At 40.4% G+C, this 22,773-nt stretch overlaps 1 protein-coding gene across 2 annotated transcripts in view; it reads left to right on the plus strand.

The window, feature by feature from the left end:
• The window catches only part of Slc30a9 (solute carrier family 30 member 9), a 55,221-nt gene that overhangs the window by 24,429 nt on the left and 8,019 nt on the right, over window positions 1–22,773 (plus strand). For both annotated transcript variants that reach the window (XM_052735060.1, XM_052735059.1), the window contains 9 exons: window positions 139–197; window positions 7,647–7,714; window positions 9,342–9,444; window positions 11,583–11,638; window positions 14,269–14,404; window positions 16,937–16,976; window positions 17,975–18,046; window positions 18,476–18,583; window positions 20,908–21,073. In XM_052735060.1, coding sequence (XP_052591020.1) covers window positions 139–197; window positions 7,647–7,714; window positions 9,342–9,444; window positions 11,583–11,638; window positions 14,269–14,404; window positions 16,937–16,976; window positions 17,975–18,046; window positions 18,476–18,583; window positions 20,908–21,073 — 808 coding nt within the window. The remainder of the gene's footprint in view (window positions 1–138; window positions 198–7,646; window positions 7,715–9,341; window positions 9,445–11,582; window positions 11,639–14,268; window positions 14,405–16,936; window positions 16,977–17,974; window positions 18,047–18,475; window positions 18,584–20,907; window positions 21,074–22,773) is intronic.

A 22,773-nucleotide genomic window follows, 5' to 3' on the forward strand; every position in this document is an offset into this window, starting at 1 on the left:
CTGTACATGGTAACCAAGCACTCTAGTTATGGAGCTACCCCCTTAACCATTTAACACAGTCTTAAAAAAATAGTTGTATTAATGTAGACTGATTAGTAAGAATATATATGACCTAAACTTATCTTCTGATTCCTATAGGGCTGTTTAGAAACCAAAGAATATTAAGAGAATATGGTGATTTCTTGGGAAACACAAAGGTGAGGATATCGTTTTAATTATGCGTACATGTTATTTGACAAACTCAATACAATGTTAAATGTCTATGATCATAATCCAAGAAATTCTAGCAAGTCTTTGGTCATAGTCCAACATTTTTCTTGAGCACACTGTAATTAACTGAATTAATGTCTATTCATTTGTGTTTAGTTTTCTTGAAATTAAAATTGTGACATGGCTTTCCTAGGATTCTTAAGCATATATAGATAAAGGAGACTGTTTGCTTACTTTTTAGAAGGGTTTTCTGTCTTTCATATCTTATATCTCTCATGCATATGCATATACATTCATACATACACAGACTTATGGATGGATATAAAAGCTCCTTAATTGCCTTTGTCTTCATCCTTCTACTCCAGTTCTGAGTCAGCATTGAGGCTGCCAGCTCTGCTTTTGCACATGAAGGCATCTCTTGAAAGAGAGAATTACACAGCCAGTTTGATTGTTCTTTATTCTTTGACTGTACAGTCAGTGGACATTTCATGTGACTTCATTAGTATATTCTCTTACTGTGAAATAGCTTAGTGTATGCCTTTCCCTCTATTCCCAAATCTCCTGCAGCCTTACCTTTTGCCTCTCAGCTCTCAACTCTGCTACATACTTCATGGAAAAACAAAACAGATGTACAAGTGGCTCCTGACATAAAGTGGTTCACTTTGTAATTTATTGACTTGATGGTGTGGAATCATAAGCATATGGCTATCCTGTTTTTAATTTCTATGTAGTATTCAGTTAGTTATAGTCAATATTTCATTCAAATAGGCTTTGTACTAGGTGATTTTACTCAGTGCTAGGCAGATGTAAGAGTTTTGAACACATTTGAGGCAGGCTAGGTATGTTATGGTCAGGTTAGATGGATTAGATGCATTTTCAGTGTTCGGTATTTTAAATTTGCGATGGTTTATAGAGAAGTAGTCCTGTAAGTCAAAGACTATTTTTAATTTGTTGAAAGTACCTCATTTTTTTCTTTTTTTTTAACTTTTATTTTTCTCTCATATGCTACATCACAATTGCAGTTTCCCCTCCCTTCACTCCTCCCAGTCCCTCCCCCTACCTCTCCTTCCCCCAAGATCCACTCCTCCTCTGTTTCCCTTCAGAAAAAGAGCAGGTCCTCCCCAGGATATCCCCCAAACATGGTCTAACAAGATACAGTAAGACTGGGCGTAAGCCCTCATAGTAAGCTGGACACGGCAACCCAGTAGGAGGAAAGGGTCCCATGTGCAGGCAGAAGAGTCAGGGACAGCCTCTCCCCACCCCCACCCCCACCCCCGACTCCCATTGTTGGGAGTCCCACAAGAACACCAAGCTACACAACTGTAAGGTACCAGCAGAGGGCCTCGCTCATACCGTACAGGCCCCGTGTTTGCCACTGAAGTCTCTGTGAGCCTTTATGAGCCTTCGTTGATTGTGGGCCATGTTCTCATGGTGTCCTCAAACCCTCTGTCTCCTACGGTCCTTCCTCATCATCTTCTGTGGGTTCCCCTGGCTTCTCCTAGTGTTTGGCTGTGGGTCTCTGCATCTGCTCCCATCAGCTGCTGGACAATGCCCCTCTGATGACAGTTTGGCTAGGCAGCGATCTGTGAGCATAACAATATCATTAGGAATCCTTTCATTGACTTTTTTTTTTTTTGGCCAGTCGTGTTTGATTCTGTCCTGGGTTCCTGGCTGTCCTGCCTCTGGTTCCTGGCCACCCAGGCAGTGTCAGACTTGGGGCTCATGGTGTAGGCCTTAAGTTGGACCAGTCATTGAGTACCTCTGTTTTCATCATCAGATAATAGACTTTTCTCTACACATGCTCCCAAATGCTCTCCTTTCCACAAGAAAGAATTAGTATTAGGAGAAATATAGAAAGTTTTCATTGAGTATCTCACCTCCTCTTGTCTTTTAAATTCAGTCCAATTGAGTTTTCAACTCATGATTCTTTCCAAAGTCACAAACAACGTTCAAGATACAAAGCCATCTATGTCCAGGTAGACTTTCCATTTCTACTTGACTGGGAGGGATCTCCCATTAAGAACTTAATAGCGGGTATCTCTGATGGTTTGTGGCATATAATTCCAGTACTCAGGAGGCAGAATCAGAAGGATCTCCTTATGTTCCAGGACAGCCAGGGCTACATAGTGAGGTCATGCTCAAAAGAAACACACACACTCTCTCTCACAAGAAGAGAAAAAAGGAGTTAAATACTGTAGCTGGGTCTCATAACTCATGCTTGTGATACCAGCACGTGGAAGGCTAAGGCAGGAAGATTACCACAAATTAGAGCTAGCAGCAACTAAAGAGTGAGACTTTTTCGCAAAGCAAACCAAGTTAATGCGTAACTGGGGCAAAGGCTGCCTATGCAAATTGTCTTTTCTCTGGGTAACATTTGAGACTTGACCCCCTTTCATACAGCTCAGAACTGGACACAGCTGACCCCTGTAGTTGGCTCTTAACTCGAAGTACCCCTCTCTCCATTCATTCGGATCCCGGTTTCTCTCTGAGCCCTTCTGGACGCAGCACTGAAGATGTGCTGTGAAGGTCGCAGTCTTCTCCTGTCTTGGGAGCTAGAATTTCTCCTGTTGCAAGGTGACTTCCTTATAGTGTGGAATAACTTAGGCCAGTGACATCTGCCCCTTATGTCTGTTCATATGGACAGTCCTGCTTGCTAGAATTACATGCCATCTATATTTTTTATTTTGGATGCAGACTCTTTTCCTGTTACACTTGTCTCACGGGAACTCTTAACAGCAAGAGATAAAGTCACAGTGTCCTTGCTTTACCAAAAGCATTCTCTCATCAGAGCAGTAGCTCACCCTCTGATAATCTAATTTTGCAATGTCCCTTTAATTCATTTCCCCTTTAATTGGTTCTGCTTTCTTATGCCTTTCCTTAGGATCCTGACTTGGAATTTCTTAGGCTAGTCCTTCACAACCTTGCAAGTACCTTTGTCTCCTGAGTAAGTTTAGCTCCACAGCCACAGTATTGCTTTGAGTAGTGTATGCAGCTTGCCCCAGGAGTCCTCGCTCACATTTGAGGTGTCTTTAAACATAGGCCATGGTGCTTCTGTGGAGGTCAGGACAGTTTACAGGAGTCTGTTCTTCTCTTCTACTGTCTGGGGAACTCAGGTCATCATCAGACGTGGTGGCAATACTTTGTAACAACGTAAAACAAACTTAATTGTGAAAATTCCACATATATAAAAAATTGATACAGAGATCCAGCTTCAATAATTATCATTGTTTTGTCATTCTGATCTTTAAAAAGATGGGATTCTCTAACTTTTTTTTTTTAGGTGGATTTTTTTTTTTTTTTTTTTTTTTTTTGGTTTTTCGAGACAGGGTTTCTCTGTGTAGCTTTACGCCTGTCCTGGAACTCACTTGGTAGCCCAGGCTGGCCTCGAACTCACAGAGATCCGCCTGGCTCTGCCTCCCGAGTGCTGGGATTAAAGGCGTGCGCCACCACTGCCCGGCTTTAGGTGGATTTTTATTGTGGAGCTTATAAACAGTTTCTTCTAAGCTCTTTGCCAAGAGGGCTGTGGATCCTAGCTCTCCGTGGTTTCGTATTCTCCAGATTTTTATTCTCCTGGTAGATCCTTTGGGGCCTTGTCATTATTTCTGATCTGGTTATTGCTGACATGTTTTCCTCTTTCCTCTCCATCCTTTAGCAGTGTGGTTTGAGTTTGGTGAATAGTTTTCCTTAGAACATTCTGTCTGATTTTAAAGGTCTTATTTCTCTCCCTTTATCTCAACCTTCCCATTAAAAAAATCTTTGTTTTCTACTTTAAGCAATATTTTTTCACTATTTGTATTTTTTTTTATTGTTTCCATCTCTTCACAAAGAATTTGACATGTTTCCAGTATAATAAAAATATACACACTACAGTTTTCAGTGAACAAGAGATAGTGGAAATCTAGACCATGTTGGAGTTTCTGTCGTATAAGTCGGAGTGAAGTTGAAGCCACGTGCACAAGATTTACCCTGACAGTTCCTTCACTTGCCCCAAAGGCAGTTCAGCACAAAACCAGGGGCAGCTGGCTTTGGGCTGTGTTTTAAGGCCTGACCTTTAAGGTAGAAGCTCCTGTTTTTGCTGTTATCCACGTGGTACTTATGTGTCCTTTACATTCTAGGCTCCAGAGCTAGCTCAAGGCAAACAAAGCACAGCAGCAGACATGCACAAATGCAGAACTGCAGAGACAACACAATTGCAGTTTGCCTTCCTACCACTAAAACAGTCTCACTCCATGCCAAATTGCATGTATAAAATCCACGTTTGAGTTACAGTTGTTGTCTTGGTAATTATTGCACTTTTCGAAAGGAACATCCTGACGCTTCAAGACCTGCTGTAGCCAGCAAGAGGGACCGAGTTGCCATCAGCTATGTGGTTTACCAAGAGTGAAGTCCCAGGAAAACCTCCAACTGTACTACAGATTGCTCTCACCTATGGCTCAAGAGTCTAAACCCTATGTTAGTAGGTTCCAGGACTTGGGAGGTGGAGACAGAGGCATGGCACGTTCAAGGCCAGCTTAAGCCACATAGCAAGATCCAATCTCAACTCCTGTCACATCCCTGCCCCACGTCCTTGTTGTTGTAGCCAACTCTAGGAGGCATACCAGGCATCCTCCCTAGATTTTGTTTAGCTCCATTACTACATTACAACCTCCAGGGAGCAGTAGAGAGAGGGAAGGATGTGTACAGAGGCCAGCAGCTGGGGGAAGGAGGGAACCCTCCTCTGGCAGCCAGAGATGGGAGGGAGGGTTGAAGTCCACCAGCAGCAGCTTCCTTGCTCACTAGGGTCCCCAAACCATCTTTGCTCTTCATTAATTTCTCTTGCTCAGTCCTCTTTGCAGAGGGCTCCACTTAGTTTTCTGATCTTCCAACATTAGAGACTAGTTTGGGAGTGAAGAGGTGGCATATACATGTGTGTACTCATGGAGAGGCCAGAGATTGACGTCAAGTATCTGTCGCTATTGCTCTCCCACCTTAGTTTTTGAGACAGGGTCTCCCACTGAACCCAGAGCTCACAGATTAGGCCAGACTAATTTGTCAGCAAGTTCTCAGGATCCCCTTTTGTCTCTGCTTCCCAGTGTTTGTATTACAGATGCACATTGTATGAACATGGTTTATTAGAGGTCCAAATTGAGGTCTTCATGCTTGCATAGTGTCTTAGTCAGTGTTAGACAGTGACAGAACACCATAACCAAAAAGCAAGTTGGGGAGGAAAGGTTTATTTGGCTTACACTTCCATACCATAGTCCATTACTGAAGGAAGTCAGAGCAGAAACAGGGCAGGAGCCTGGAGGCAGGAGCTGATGCAGAGGCCATGGAGGGGTGCTGCTTACTGGCTTGCTCATCATGGCTTGCTCAGCCTGCTTTTATTTCCTTTTTTGTTTTGTGAGACATGGTTTCTCTGTGTATCCCTGGCTGTCTTGTCTTGGAACTCACTCTGTAGACCAGGCTGGCCTATTATTCAGAGATCTACCTGCCTCTGCCTCCCAAGTGCTGGGATCAAAGTCATGCACCATCACTATCTGGCAGCCTGCTTTTTTTCTAGAACCCAGGACCACCAGCCTAGGGATGGTACCACCTACAATGAGCTTCTCTCCACCCATCAGTCACTAATTAAGAAGACGCCCTACAGTCTTGCCTGCAGCCCAGTCTTCTGGAGACATTTTCTTAGTTGAGGCTTCTCCTCTCAGATAGGTTGTAGCAGACATAAAACTAGCCAGCATACAAAGTGAGACTTTTAACACTGAGCCGTCTTCCCAGCTCCCATTAGATTCTTTATGGGCCCTTTTATACTTTAAATTCATTAGTATGGCCCACTGTCATCTTCTCCAAAACAGATTCCTAATATGGCTGCCTATTACCTTGTCCCTGTTGAAACCTTAGCCTAACCTAAATTCTTAGCATCTCCTACATGGTTACCCTTCTAGTTAGTTTTTCCACCTACTGCTTTTTCTCTACATCATAAACTGTATCTTTTGAAAGCATAAATTAGACTGTGTTATCTCTACTTAGAATTGTCCAGTGGTTTCTTTTTGCCAGTAGCATCAAATTCAAAATGTATTCTCCCAAGTTCCGTGGTGTATGGCCCTATGTGCGCTCTCTTACTGCCCCCTCCCTTTCTGCCACCTCCCTTTCCTTCTTCCTCTACTCCTGCCATTTCTCTTGCTTCCTGGGCTTCAGCACAGTGGCCCTACGTGCCTTACTTTGTCCTTGATTTCAGCTAAGCTCATTTCTATTCCAGTGTCTTTGGACTTGCTATAAACTTCCTCACACGTGCTTCTAGATTTTTCATGATTGCTTCTTTGTCATCAAGCCTCTTTTCCTGACTATTGTAGATAAATAATACTCCCCCCACTACCACTCTATCTGTTTTCTTTTCTTTGTGATCTCCTCACTATCTGATGTTAGGCATTTCTTTACAGATTTCTTCTGGCCTCATCTATTAGAGTAAAGGATCCTAGCACCTAGAACTGTGCCAGATATACAGTAGCTACACAATAAGCATCGTGAATAAATGACATTAAGATAACTCTATAAATTTAATAGAGATGTAAAGTACAATAATAAATTTATAGTAGCTTGACTCTGGGTGGTCAAGAAAGCTTTGTGTAGAAAAGGTGATGCTTGGCCAGGTATGGAAAAGAACAGGCTAGACTGAGATCGCATTAGACAGCGGTAGCATTCCTGGGGAGATGAAAGACGGAGAAGAAACGAGAAGGAAGCATATATTTCAGTAACAACAGGAACTGTTTCTCCTCAATGCTTCTCCACTTGTTGGTCTGTTAGGCAGTTAAACAATTTTCACTGGAGGTCTTTGGTGTTGAGCGAACACTCAGTTAAGCCAGAGCAGCAGACCTGTTACCCTTTGCTGTTCCTTTAAAGTGAAGGAGCTGTTCAAGAAATGGGAAACTTTAGAGTGTGAATTTCAGGTCAAAACATTTGATCACTTCAGTGCTAGTTTCTCTGTCGCCATTTCAGGTCTGTCCTAGAAGCGGGCAGGCTGGGAACTCTAGGAACAGAATAAGCATCTGAGAGTTTGGAAAAGTACCCAAATGCTACATACTCTCAACTCTATCTTATTTAATTGCACGTATGTGTTATGTCAGGTGGGGGGGGGCGCGGCTGTCAGGTATGTACATGTGATGCGGTGCCCTCAGAGGACAGAAGTTGTCAGATCATCTGGAGCTAGAGTTACAGGCTGTTGTGATCCACCCACATGGGTGCTGGGAACCAAACTTGCTTTCTCTGCAAGGAGAGTGTATGCTCTCTAACATTCATCTCTCAAAGCCCAGACTATACACTCCTTTTAAAGAGAATTCGGATGAACAGAATTGGAAAGGAAGCCTCGTTCAGAGGGGGGGGAGGGGGGACTAAGTGTTATGCCTGTCAGAGCTCTTCCTGCTGTGCGTCTCTGAGAGACTTTGTGTGCTCCTGTCCTACAGCCTCGCTCCAGGACTGTGTCAGTGTTCCTCAAGGGACCCGGAAAAGTGGTGATGGTTGCCATCTGCATGTGAGTTTTGGAAAACACGGCTTTTGAAGTAGAAATATATGCCTTTTAATATGTGTGTCCTTGAATATATAGATGTCCTACCTGGTGGCCAGCAGCACAGAGCCTTTGTTATTCTAGGAGGAAGTGGAGCTATGTCATGGCCAGTGAAGTGATAGGGAAGCGTATGGACATTTGTACTGGGGTTTTCATATTTTTGATGTAGATCTGAGTTTCTCCCTGAAAATACTAAATGGAGTTTGTCAGAGTCATTTTTTAAGTTACATTGGCCAGTGTTGCCCCAGGCCAGGTCAGGTCACAGCTAAAGAGTATATCTGTGTTTGCATTTTCTCCCACTTAACTTTGGAAGAAACAATGTTTTTATTAATGTTTTTATAAATTCCTTCTTTTCTCTGGCTTTTTGATTCCTATTTTGTTTCCCTTTTATCCATTGTGCTAGTTAATTTTAGGCTGTGTGCTGGCTGGTTTTGTGTGTCAGCTTGTACAAACTGGAGTCATCAGAGGAAGGACCTCCATTGAGGAAATGCCTCCAGGAGATCCAGCTGGAAGGCATTTTCCCAATTAGTGACTATCAATGGGGGAGGGCCCAGCTCATGATGGATGGTGCCATCCCTGGGCTGTTGGTCCTGGGTTCTATAAGAAAGCAGGCTGAGCAAGCCAGGGGAAGCAAGCCAGTAAGCCGCACTCCCCCATGGCCTCTGCATCAGCTCCTGCCTACAGGTTCCTGTCCTGTTTGAGTTCCTGTCCTGTTTGAGTTCCTGTCCAGACTTCCTTCACTGATGAACAATGATGTGGAAATGTTCCTCCCCAACTGGCTTTTTGGCCCTGGTGTTTCATTGTGGCAATAGAAACCCTAACTAAGACAACCTATATAAAAGCATTAATTTTGTAAATCAGTAGTTTTTTTTAACATCTTAAAAATACAATTTGGAAATTATGAGAAGATTGGAAATGTATAATATATAATCCTTGGAGGATTGGAGGGCCCTAGACTGGAGGAAAGAATTTCCAATAAGGACTAAGGATGATGATATCTAATTAGATTACTTAGAATTGTTGTCAGGAATGATGTCCAGGTTTCTGCTTGGACAGTGGGTAAATATTGCTCTACCAGTACATCAGAAGCAGGGGAAGGACAGGAGGAAAAAAAATGATTTTTGGCTTTTAGTCTGAGGTGTCTGTAAGGATGTCCATGAGGAGAGTCAACAGGATCAGTTTTCTGCCAGTAGAGTAGGGATAATAATCATAGCCTTCCTTGTGAGGAATGTATGTAACATATAAACTAATTAGCATAGTACCCAATCCTTAATATGTACTTATAAGATTATTGCTACTGTATAATATTGGTCTCAAGCTTGGGGGAGATCTAGGCTAGAGATTTAGAGTTGTGAATTGTTAGTCTACAGATGATACTTAAAATCCTAACAGTACTTAAGATGACCTGGGGAATAATATATACAGTATTAGGAAGACAAAGTCCTCCACATATGGCATTGCCTCTTACATACTTCCTGGTTTCATATTCCATACCTTTATATCTATACCTGAACTGTAGGGAGTTCTTTTTAACTTACTTTTAATAGAATCTAGTATAAATAACCATTTGCTGAATTATTTTCTTTCTCTCTAGTAATGGCTTAAACTGCTTCTTTAAATTCCTTGCCTGGATTTATACGGGTTCAGCAAGTATGTTCTCAGAAGCTATACATTCATTATCTGATACTTGTAACCAGGTAAGGAGGAAATGCTTCATTAGTTTTAAACTGATTTCCTAATAGGCTTTAGTCAGAAAGTGATTTGTTAAAAAATACTCAGCAGTTGGTGTTGGGGGAAATGCAGCTCTTTAAATCTGAGTATTTAAGAACAGTGCCTTTGTATATGTGGGTTCTGCATCTGTAATTCCATATCCTCACAACCAGCTGTGGATTAAAAACACGAAAAAGGAATGGGCATGGTAGCATACCTTTAGTCCCAGCACTGGAGGGAGGGGCAGGTAGAGCTGTGAGTGTGAACCTAGCCTGGTCTATAGAGTGAGTTCTGGGACAGCCAGAGCTACATGGAGAGACCCTGTCTCAAACAATAGGGAGGCAGCAGGTGGCTCTATACTGTACAGACTTTGGCCCTTATCACTATTCTTTTTTTTTTCTTTCTATTTTTAAAATTTGCTTATTTTATGGATGTTATGTCTGCATATATGTCTGTGCACGCTATGGATGTCTAATACCACAAGAGGGCATCAGATCCCATGGGCTTAGAGTTACAGAGCCACCATGTTCCTGCTGGGAATGGAAGCTGGATCCTCTGCAAGAGCATGGCTGAACCATTTCTCCAACCCCACCCCCACCCCTGTTACTATACTTAACAACAGAGTTTAATGTTAATGTCTATACTATTTATATCGTATTAGGCATGAGAAGTAATAGAGATGTGGTTTAAAATATAGGAGGATACTAGTAGGTTATTTGAAAATACTGTCTATTTTATATGAGAGATGTGAGTATTATAGTGCTTGCCCCTTTATTCCCAGCACTCAGGAGGCAGAAGCAGGCAGCTCTCTGTAAGTTTGAGGCCAGCCTGGTCTACAGAGTGAAATCTAGGACAGCCAGGGCTACATAGTGAGAGACCTTGTCTCAAAAAAGAAAAAAAGAAAGAAAGAAAATTTAAGTTTCCCTAAGTGGTTCTGTAACTAATTTTTGAATAATAATGAAGGACAGCAGCATACAGAAATAGGCTGGCTGTGGAGTACATGCCTGTTACTCCAGCATGTGGAGGTGGATGGATCAGGAACTATACCATAATTTTTAAAATGTGATATAGATCACTATGAATATATAAGTAAATTTTTTGTAGTAAGTTTTTATGCTTTAAGAACTACCAACAATGAGATAGGAAGTATAAATTTATCATTTACTACATGTTTGGTTATAGTCTTTTATAGAAGAGATTCTTTTTATTTGTTTGTTTATTTTAGATTTATTTTTATTATTTTATATTTATGAGTGTCCTGCCTCCATGTACATCTGTGTTCCACATGTGTATATATTAGTATCGAAAACATTAAGAATAAATCTAGCAAAAGGTGCACAAAACTTTGACACTGAAAACTATAAACTATTGCTGAGAGTTTTAGAAAGATCTACAGAAGGGCTGGGACACAGCTCAGTTGTGAGTGCTTCCTTGGACTATGTAAGGCCGAGGTTTGATCCCCAGGACCACAAAGGAGAGAGAAGTGGAGTAGGGGAGAATTTGCTGCAGATAAGAGAGCGATCTATAGATTGAATGTAATTCTAATCATAATGCCAGTGGGGTTATTCCTTGTTTTGTTTGTGACAGAGCCTTGAAATATAGTAGCTCAGACTGGCCTACATTTAAGACCCCTTCACCGAATAGGACTTCTGGGAGCTTTTCCCATGTCAATACAGAAGCCTAGCTTTCTATTTTAAACTGCTGTAGAAGTCATTTATTATGGTTGATCATTTGCACTGCATTTCCCTACTGATGGAATTTTAGGTTCCTTTGTGGTTATTGTCTTGGTTTAGTTTGGTATGGTTTCGTTTTTTGAGATGGGTCTCAGTTTGTAGCCCAAGATAGACTCAAAATTGATTCTCCTGCTTCAAGTACTAGGAGTTTAAGCATATGCCTCCATGCCCAGCTATCTTTCAAGTTTTTCATCCTTATAAACGTTGTTTTGAATCCCCTTGGGTTTGTCTTTGCTTTTCTATACTAGGATTTATTTTTCATACTATGATTGCTTAGACATTGATGTGCATATATGATTTCTTTATTGTTATCCTTTACATCTTCCATATTGGCTTAGTCATTGTATTCTCCATCTTGGTAATCACTGCTTACTGTTTGTTCTTTTCCATAGGGTTTGCTAGCACTGGGTATCAGCAAGTCTGTCCAAACACCAGACCCTTCTCACCCGTAAGGACACTACCTCTGATTTGAATTTGCTATAAGTCATTGAAATAAGAACCAAGGAATTTGAGAAGTCCGAACTTTATATAGCATCAGATTGAGATTGAGTCATTTCCTTTGTATTGTCTAAAGTGTGAAGGTCAAAATAAAGTCAAGTCATAGTTTGAAAATGGAGTTGAAATCGATTTTTATGTTTTCTAATCCAGCCTGGAGATCTTCTCCATACTTGATAATAACAAAACTTAGAGTTCTATTTTATTTTGTGTAAAATAAAGTGTATTTCATTTCGAACTTAATTGGCTATGTAATCTAAAGTTTTGATATTAACCTTTTAAAAATTCACACTTCATACTTACTTTTATTTTAATGCTTTTATTATGATTGAGAAATATTTTGATGACATTTCAAAATTAGGTATTTGTGAAGTGAGTGGGTTTTTTTTGTGAGTGGTTTTTTTTTAAATATGTTACTTTGAGTATGGCAGTGACTGGATGTGGCTGTTTATTTTTGTTACATCTATTAACAGCCACCCAAATGTTTGAGCTCCATATTCATTGTTATTTTAACCACTTTCATTAATACAGTTTGATCAATGTTAAGGCAGAAAGTGCACCTTTATTTGTGAAAGTGTCCATCTTAGTGCTTTGTAAATACCTATCCTTAACTTGAAAGCAGGGTACTACTGTTTTAATAATAACAATACATTTTTAATATTCTGGAATTATGAGTTTTCTAGTGTAGAGAGCAAATGTTAATTACACATCTACTGTGTTTTACTATCTCTTGAAAAAATGCTTTCCTTACTGATTTTCCACACCAAAAAAATTTAACTAAGAGGGTAAAAGTTTTAAACTTTATGTTCTGAAGATTGCGTCTTAAGTTATTTCCAATAGCTCATTTTAACAGTACCCAGTACTGTAACTAAATTTTGGATAGTATTTAGTTTAAGGACATTTAGATATGACTAGCCACACAGGACTAGTGACTTACTGTAGTAGACAGTGCAGATCTACATAGTACAAGTTTTCAGTAAGAGCCTGTGGCGCAAGCCAGGCGTGGTGGCACAGGACTTTAATCCCAGCACTCAGGAGGCAGAGGCAGGCAGATCTCTGAGTTCGAGACCAGCCTGGTCTACAGAGTGAGTTCCAGGACAGCCAGGGCTGTTACACAGAGAAACCCTGTCTTGAAAAACAAAACAAAGGAGGGGGGAAAAAAAAAGCAAAAACAGAATCTACAGTGCTTTGACAATACATAGAATTAAAGCAGTGTAACTTAATCATTGGTTTAAATTGGCATATAGTTGGTGTTACTTTGGAGAAAACTTTAGAAAAAATTAAGTTTTCTAAGTCAGATTTGTAAACCATTGTCACATCAATGAACTAGGATTCTCTGTGGCTAGACTACGTCTTTGCACAAAGAGAGCCCCATTAACTCTCTCAAGTTAGGATTCGTTGTTTGAAAGTGTATCTACCAGAGAGTGCAGTACTGTTTAGGCTTAAGAGTACATTTCTCAGGAAACGTTTTTATGAGTGAATGAGTCTACTTCTCATAGTATGTCATAATTTCCAAGTGTCCTAATAGTGCTATATTGGTACTTAAAATAGTACAAATTAATGGTTCATTTTGACCAAAAATGATTAGAAGAATAATTAGTATTTTCAAAAATTATCCATGAAAACATGCAGAAAACTGAAGTTATTGGTTCAGCTGTTTATTAAACTGTTCAGAACCAGCAGTGAGTTTCATGTTAAATTGTTCAGTATTAAGCAGCAAAATTACAGGTAACAAACATCATAGACTAACCACAGGACCACAATATTCAATTAGAAGCTGCAATCCAAGGAAATTGAAGTATTGCCCTATTCGTTAAATATCTTAATGTATTTTTAAAACATTAATTTTGGTGCTGGACAGATGACTCGGTGGTTGGGAGCACTGACTGTTCTCCCAGAGGACCTGGGTTCAATTCCCAGCAACCACATGGTGGCTCACAACTGTCTATAACTCCTGTTCCAGGGAATCTGACAACCCTACAGATATACATGCAGGCAAAGCACAAATGTAATTAAAATACACATAATGAATTATAAGAAAAGATTAATTTTCCTGACATCTGTGGAATGTAATTATAAAGTAGTTCTGGTAAATCAAAGTAGACTATATGAAATAGAGATGAGAAAATGCCTGAATTAAGTAATATTACTTTATTTTTATATATTTTCAAAGATCTTGCATTTCCCCCCCACTTTGTATATTGTGCGGGTTTTTTTTGTTTGTTTTATGAAATTTGAACTTTGTGCTTACAGTGTTTATTATACAAAACTACACCATTTTAATAGTCTAAGAATGATTTTTCAGGCTGGAGAGATGCCTCAGTGGTTAGGAGCACTAGCTAGTCTTCTAGAGGTCCGAGTTCAATTCCCAGCAACCACATGGTGGCTCACAACCACTGTAATGAGATCTGGTGCCCTCTTCTGGCCTGCGGGGACACATGCAGGCAGAACACTGTATACATGATAAAGAAATAAATCTTTATTTTTAAAAAAAGAGTGGTTTTTCATTTTCATTGACTTATTAAACACATTTTGAAAGTTAGTATACTGTTTTCCACACTATATGTTCTTTTTGTCTTCCAGGTACGGCTTTTCAAATATGCGCTATATTTCTTCATTGATTAGTGGTGTTGGTATTTTCATGATGGGGGCAGGACTCTCTTGGTACCATGGAATCATGGGATTGCTTCATCCTCAACCAATGGAATCCCTTCTATGGGTAATCCTCTTTTTCCCCACTTTCATATATGAAGTACTATGACTTTCTTGTATTATATTAGAGAATAGGAATAATGTGCCTCTTGGCGGTGTCACACAGGTTATTTATATATGGTTCTGTTTTACACGTAAGTATTTATGACTTCTGAATCCATGGATGGGGTGATTTTAAATAATTTTTACTTATTTTATGTGTTTGCCTACATGTATGTCTGTGCAGCACATGTATGTCTGATGCAGGCAAAGGCCAAAAGAGGATGCTGCCTCTCTTAGGACTGGAGTTAAAAAGCTGTGAGCTGCCTTGGGGTGCTGGGAATCCAACCGGGTCCAGTGCCCTTAACTGCTGAGCTATTTCTCTAGCCCCTAATTTGGTGATGTTAAACAGTAGAATCTCTATAGGTATAATTAGTAAGCACGTCCTCTTTGATTAAAATCTCGGGCAATTCTACAAATTTTTTAAAGATGCTATTGAAGAACAAAAAAGAACTCTATTCACTTTTAGCGCCAGGAATAGCCTCGTATCAGTAATTACAATTTGCAGTCACTTGTCAAAAGATGGAACTGCGTTTAATGTTAAAGCAAAATGAAAAGGAGCTTTGTTTGTTTGTTTTGTGTTTCCCCTGAGGCCTCCATCAGGCTAGGGGGAGATGGGGTGGGGGTGGGGGTGGGGGGGGGTGGGGAGGGTGGGGTGGGGTGGGGTGGGGAGTGGGGGGGGTGGGGCTGCCCTGAGGAACTCGGAAAGGAAGATAGTCAATGTCAGTTTTGTTACACCAAAGCTCTTCTGCTCAGTAGGCGGTGCCCAACACTGGGTAGGTAACAGGAAGTACTAACATTGATCTGCTCTGGCCTTTGTAGGTCTTTAAACTACCTTCCTTTCATGGGCATGTCTTAGAGAATAGGCTGCTTTGATGCTCTGACTCCTTGGATAGACATACTGGTTGTCTACTGCCCCTCTCAGCTTCCGATAGACACAGACTGGTCCTATACTCCCTCTCAGCTTCCGATAGACACAGACTGGTCCTGTACTCCCTCTCAGCTTCCGATAGGCACAGACTGGTCCTGTACTCCCTCTCAGCTTCCGATAGACACAGACTGGTCCTATACTCCCTCTTAGCTTCTGATAGACACAGAGTACTCATGTACTCAGCTTCCAGGCATTTGGCAAAAATGCCTTTTAGATATTTCCAAAAGACTCCAACTCAGCCCCATGGCTACGACTGTACACGAGACATGTTACTCTCTGTGGGGCTCTGTGGTTTGTCTTTTTTTCCCTTCTCTCCTTCCGGCCCCCATCAGTAGCCTTGCCTGCAGATTATTGTTCACGGGTGCATCAGACACAGTTGGCTATAATCTCCAAACTCCTTGGGGCACTTAGTAAGCCTGTTGAACAATCTCAGCAGCTCAACACATTTATCACAGAAATGTTCACCTTTGGCCTCCTTTCTCTCCAGCTTGTCTTCAGCAGTGCTAGGTGTAACACCAAGGTGTGGTCTGGTGGTTAGAAAGAGGTCTCTGAAGATTATAGAGTTCATTCTGGTGTTAGAATATTCTGGAGTGTGAGTGAACTTATAACATGTTGTTGTTGTTGTTTTGGTCATAGAATAGCACATAATTAGTCTTATTTTAACTTTCTGTTATCCCATACATATCTATATAATAACAAGCCAGTTAAACTCAGCTTGTTTTTATTTTTGTTGTTTGGTTATTAAGACAAAGTATTTTTGCTTTGACACTCAGACTGGCCTTGAACTTTAGAACTCAGGCCTCATTCTTTTCCTCCACTCCCTGTGCTGGGATTGCAGGCAAATGCCACCATGTCTAGCCCTCTAATTACGTTTTTGAGGCTAGTCTCTTACTTTGTTTTGGTTTTTCACCATAGTACATGTTGTGTAGTTGAGTGGACAAAACTTGCCTCTCCCACTCTGACCGTGTTTAGCCACACCTCGCAGCCCTAGCGTCATCTAATTTGAATAGCATCACTTGACGGGGGTGAAGCAGTCTCTCAAGCTAGAAAGTGATGGGGTGTGTTTTTAATTGTGTTTAAATCTTCACGTTTCTAACACATTTTGTCTTTGAGTAACTGAGTAGGATTCTGTTGGAATGAGGCACTTTATAAATAATGGATTCAATAGACTAAAACTTGCTTTAATAGACAATACTTCAGAATCCTTGACTTTGGGTATTTTAAGTTAAAACATTTTTTTCAGGAGTGGGGGGAGCATTGAAACAGGGTTTCTCTGTGTCCCTGGCTTTCCCAAAACTCACTCTATAGACCAGGCTGGCTTCAAACTTAGAGATCCGCCTGCCTCTGCCTCCTGAGTGCCGGGATTTAAAGCGTACATGACTCCACCTGGCTTCTGTCCATATTTTATTCTCCTCCGCTGAGTTGTTTCTCAACAAGATCCTTAGTATCTAGCTTGAATTAGAACTTATATTTCAATGTTATTGGAGATTACAAATTTTACATATGAGCAGCTGTAATTCTTTAGTGGAATACTTCGTTCATTGTTTTGTCTTAATTCTTATTTTCCAGGCATATTGTATTTTAGCAGGATCTTTGGTGTCCGAAGGAGGTATGTACTGTCAAAAATGATTTATTTTCAGTTTAGTATGTTTGATGACCCATTCATTAGAGTTTGCCAAGTTGTATTAGTACTGTGGAGTTAGGAACCTGAGCTTTGTCTGCCTTTCAAGGTAGAAAGGTTCTGTAATGTTCTGTAGTTGTTGCTGTATGGGTGAGGCAAGGGGAGTAGGCTGTGTTCATGAGACCATTAGAAATATAAAAACATAATGGTACTGACTTTTTAAATTTGTTTTTAGCAGTGTTAATCAGAAAAAAGCTGTCTCTAAAATAAGAATAGTTTCTGAAATGCAGCTTCAAAATATTATAACATAGTTTCTAATACCAACATAAACTACCTAATTTATCTCTGAAAGATTATTATTTTCTGTACTTGGCATTCCCTTCTTCCATCTTTTTAAAAGATCTATTTATTCATATGTAGGTATATGTGCATGTGTATGTGTGTGGGTGCCCGTGTCTATGAGCATGCAAAGGCTAGAATAGGGCACCAGATCCCTCAGAGCTGGAGTTACAGGTGTTTGCCAGATGCCTCGTAGTTATATGAGGGCTGAGATCCAAACTCCAGTCTTAAGATTGCAGAGGTCTTACCCCCAAACCATCTCCTTAGTTCCTCATCCATTTTTAAAATTAGTACGATTTCTGATTGGCAAGTTATAACTGAACATGTATAGGGTTTTCCTTAAATGATAGACCTCCAAAGCTTGGAAGGATCAGAAGTGATGATCCTTAGTGAGTGCCGTCCAACAGTGGCTGCTCAGTTGGCAAAGGCTATTGCTGTAGTAATTATGGCTAGCTAGTATGGTTTGAAATAGATTCATTGTCTTAGAATGGTTAATTAGAGTCTTGATGGTGACTGTTAACAGAGCTTTTCTTATTGCCAACTCTGGTGTTCACATGCTGTGCTTATTTATTTACCTTTTGAAATGTCGTCTTTAAAGTTTGGAGACATGAAGTTTCTTCATTGCTGATAGGATATTTCTCTTTCAGCAACACTTCTTGTTGCTATAAATGAACTTCGCAGGAGCGCTCAGGCCAAAGGAACATCATTTTATAAGTATGGTATGTAGTTTAGAACCGGGTGTTTCTTTTTTCTTTTTTTTTCCTGCTTAACATATTTAGTGCTGTTACTCTGTCACTAACAAGTGATATAAAAACTGTCTCACTGTCTTCTGTATGTGGCTCTCAGAAGATAAATTAGCTCTGTTAAAAAGAATTTCTGAGCATGGGGATATTTTCTATTTGGACTTGATTTAGGTGAGCTGTTACATTTCTGCATATACCTGTATAATTTGGAAAGATAATTTTACTATCTAAGTTATTCTTAGCATTTAAGATAATAAATAGGGTTTTTAAAACTACAGTCTCTCATACATTCTTGTGTTAATTAACAGATTGATTTTAAACGAGTACTTATTGAAATAGCTTCTGATAGTGTCAAATTAAGATTTCAGAAGTTTTCTTTTCTTGTCTGTTTCCGCAATGATTAAGTCATGGAAAGTCGGGATCCCAGTACAAATGTTATACTATTGGAGGACACTGCAGCTGTCTTAGGAGTGATAATAGCGGCCACCTGCATGGGCCTTACCTCTATAACAGGTAAACTACGCGTGATTTTCTTCTACTACTTAATTCTCGAGTATATGGAGAGTTGGTCATATCATTGAACAATTTTAAGCCAATAGATTATTATCTATTAATTCCATACTAAATTTTTTATTTGTGTATTTATATGGACCTGGCTCTCATGTTTAGTGAAATAAGCCTAGTTCAGACAAATGCTGCATATTTTCTCTTATCCACAGAATCTAGGCGCGCGCGCGGGGTGTGTGTGTGTGTGTGTGTGTGTGTGTGTGTGTGTGTGTGTGTGTGTGTGTGTGTGTGTTGTTGAAAGCAGAAAGAAAACCATTAGCTGAGAGGAAGAGCTATTTAGGAAGGAGGAAGAGGAGAGCAAGAAGGTATTAGAACTCCTGTGACATGAGAGCAAAGGGAACTTTGCTCAGCAGGAAGGAGGGACCAGCAGGCAGGCTGGGTGGGTTAATGAAGAATGATGGAATAACATGGATATGAAAATCCCACAGTGAAATGTATCACTTTGTAGTCTAACTTTAAAGTCTAATGATAAAATAATTTGGTCAGGAAAAGTGTGCAGATTTCTCTGAGTTAGATTTCTTATCTCCAGATGAGAAATAAAGGCATTAACAGTAGATTATTAGAAGCCTTAGTAGTGGGGAGTCAAAGTCGTGGTCCCTCTGAACTCTAACCCCCTTCCCCTGTGACAGTGCTGCTGGTATGTAGTAATGTCATGGATCATTAAGATAATGCAGAGGGGCTGGAGAGATGGCTCAGCAGTTAAGAGCACTGGCTGCTCTTCCAGAGGTCCTGAGTTCAATTCCCAGCAACCACATGGTGGCTCACAACCATCTGTAATGAGATCTGATGCCCTCTTCTGGCCTGCAGGGATTCATGCAAGCAGAGCACTGTATACATAATAAATAAATCTTTAAAAAAAATAAAAAAGATAATGCAGAGACTTTAGTAGGTATGTATGCACTGGAGCTCTTGTTCACATGTCTTCTTGCTCCTAGTTCAGGAATGACCTCTTGCTGCATTCATAGGCCTAATTTTCTTCAGGTTCTTCCCTGCTCCTTTTGGTAGCTGTCTAAGTCTTGACTGCTAACAGGTAAATTGGAACAGAAAGCTTGTTTTGTTTTCTAAGACAAGAGCTGTTCGAGTGTTCACTCAGCTAGTGAGGTCGGATTCTCTTGGGGTTAACTTCTTCCATGCTTTCTCGTTTATGGAAAATCACGTCAGATGGTGAGCTGCTGCTGCTGCATTCTCTGGTGTGAACTGTCACCTGAAGTGTTCAGAAAGTATCAGCTGATGATCGATTGGCCTCTACCTGCTTTTGGTTATAAGTCATTAATGAACACCCCCTCCAGAGGGTTGCACTGTGTGACCTAGCTAACCTGGCCATGTAGACCAGGCTGGCCTTGAACTCAGAAGAGATCTGTCTGCCTCTCCCTCCTAAGTGCTGGGATCAAAGGCTATGCTAATGACCAGTTCTTTTAACTTTGTATTTCTAAAGAGCACTATTTAATTTTGAATTCCAAAATTGGAACTCTTATAATGGATTGTGCTTTACAAGTAGATCAGTTAGGAGAGATATATTTGCTTTTTGTGTTATATACCCGACTACATGTTAATAAAATGAGTACATAACTGATATTTTTAATAAAATAAAAGTTTATTAAAAGTGTTAAAAGTTAAATAAGGGCCATTGAGATAGCTCAGCAGAAAAAGGCACTCAGGGCCTGAGTTCATTCTCTGGGGCCTACATAGTGGAAGAAAAGAACCAGGTCCTTCCTGACAGTTTCCTGACCTCCAGACACATGCCGCACCAACACTAAAGTGGTGTTTTGTTTGTTTGGGGTTTTTTTGTATGTTTTGTTTTTGAGACAGGTTCTTACTATGTATCCCTTGCTGGCCTAAAATACCCCATATCAGCAGTTCTCAACCTATGGGTCTTGACTCCTCAGGGTTACATATCAGATATTCTACATAACAGATATTTACATTACAGTTTGTAACAGTAGCAAAATTACAGTTATGAAGTAACAATGAAATAATTTTATGGTTGGGAGTCATCAAAACAAGAGGAACTGTTTTAAAGGGTCACAGCATTAGGAAGGTTGAGAATCACTGCTCTATATAGACCCCGCTGGCCTCAAACTCACTCTCCTAAGTGCAGAGGTTAAAGGCATACACCACCCTGCCCTGGCTAATAGTAAGACTATTAGCAGCCATTGAAGGAGGTGGTAAATAATGGAGCCAGGAGTGAATTTCAGGTATCTTGGTTGTCTGCTCTCTCAAGCTCACTGGAATGATAGGAAATGTTGTGGTTTCTTCTGTGACTCTTTCAGGCAATCCGTTGTATGACAGCCTTGGTTCCTTGGGTGTGGGCACCTTACTAGGTGTGGTCTCAGCATTCCTCATCTACACTAACACAGAAGCACTCCTAGGACGATCCATCCAACCAGAGCAAGTACAGCGGCTTACTGAACTCCTGGAGAACGACCCCTCTGTAAGGTCAGCCTTGTCTAGTGATGCTCTCTGGATGTCTCACACAAGCACAAATGCTTCTCCTGCCCAGACACTTTTTACCTTGCTGGTGGTGGTGGTGGTGGTGGTGGTGGTGGTGGTGGTGGTGGTGGTGGTGGCGGCGGCGGCGGCGGTGGTGGTGGTGCCTCCGCCGACTGTTGAACCCAGGACTTTACACGTGAGAGGCAGGGCTGCACTGAGGAGCTGTACCCCCAGACCTCTTTTTGTTTGTTGGTTTTCGAGACAGGGCTTCTCGGTGCAATTTTAGTGCCTGTCCTGGATCTTGCTCTGTAGACCACGCTAGCCTCAAACTCACAGAGATCTGCCTGGCTCTGCCTCTCAAGTGCTGGGATTAAAGGTGTGTGCCACTACCACCCGGCATAGCCAGTGTTCTTAACCACTGAGCCATCTCTCCAGCCCCCGTCAGCAATTTCTTTTAAAAATCTTTGATAAAATGTGTCCATAAAACCATTTGGACATGAGCTATTCTGTATGAGTCAGGTTTTGTTTTTTATAAATTCCCTTATTTGTTATAGACTGTTACACATTTTTTTTTCTTGTTACAAACCTTGGGCGTGGCATCTGTGGGGCAAGTGACTTCAGATGATGTTTTTTATTGAGCTACTTTGGAAGTTTGTGTTTTCTAGAAACCTTTCCTTTACATGTATAATATGTGGGTTTTGTACATGATTCCTTTGAAATGTTTTTTCCTTAAGGTTAACAATGCCATATCTTGTTTCTGATTATGTTAACAAGTCTCCACCCCACACATGCACACACTATTTAAAAATAACTGTTTGTCAATTTGGTTTTCAAACTGGATTTTGGTTTAACTGACTTTGTTTTCCCATCTCCCCTTTCGTTCATTTCTTCTTCAATCATTATTACTCCTGTCCTTCTGGTTGCCTTATGTTTAGTTTGCTCTGTTCCCATTGTCTTCAGGTAATAGGATAAGTTTTCCAACTGATTTGTTAACTTTTTAGTGCAGACGGTCACAGATAGAGGTTGTCTCTCAGCCTCTGCTTTCTCTACACCCAGGCATTGTTCTCCTGTAGCATTTTTCTCTCCTCTCAAAGCATTTTCTCATTTTGCTTGTTTAAAATTTCATGTTTATTTTTATTTTTAATTAACATATAATGATTGTATATATTTATGATATTTCACTAAATTTTTGTAGCATGTGATGGTCAGATCTGGGAGTTGATACATTCATTGCCTTAAACATTTATCTCTTTGGATTGAGAGCATTTGAAATCCCAAAATAGTGTTTGTTTTTTCAAGTATACAATTATGTATTGCCATTTTTAAGTACTGTGCATACACTGCTATAGAGTACCGGGAGTTAATTTTTCCATTCCACTCATCCGTGTAGTTACCACAGCCTCTCTCCATCTCCCCTCGTCTCCCCTCCTTCTCAGCCTGCTATTCTTCCCCATACTTAGGAAATTAGCATTTTTAGCTTCCACACATAAGTGAGAACATGGAATATTTGTCTTTCCACGTCCAGCTTATTTTACTTAACATCCTCCAAGTTCATTCATGATTCAAGTGATTTCTTTTGCAAAATAATATCTCGTTGTTTATATATACTACCATTTCTTTATTCACCTATTTATAAATTCCTAGGTTGATTCCGTATCTTCATAGTGTAATCAGCATGGCAGTACAGTTGTCTCTCTAACATACTG

The sequence above is a fragment of the Peromyscus californicus genome, unplaced genomic scaffold (genome assembly GCF_007827085.1).
Source record: "Peromyscus californicus insignis strain IS unplaced genomic scaffold, ASM782708v3 Scaffold_13__1_contigs__length_99412109, whole genome shotgun sequence".
Lineage (NCBI taxonomy): Eukaryota > Metazoa > Chordata > Mammalia > Rodentia > Cricetidae > Peromyscus > Peromyscus californicus.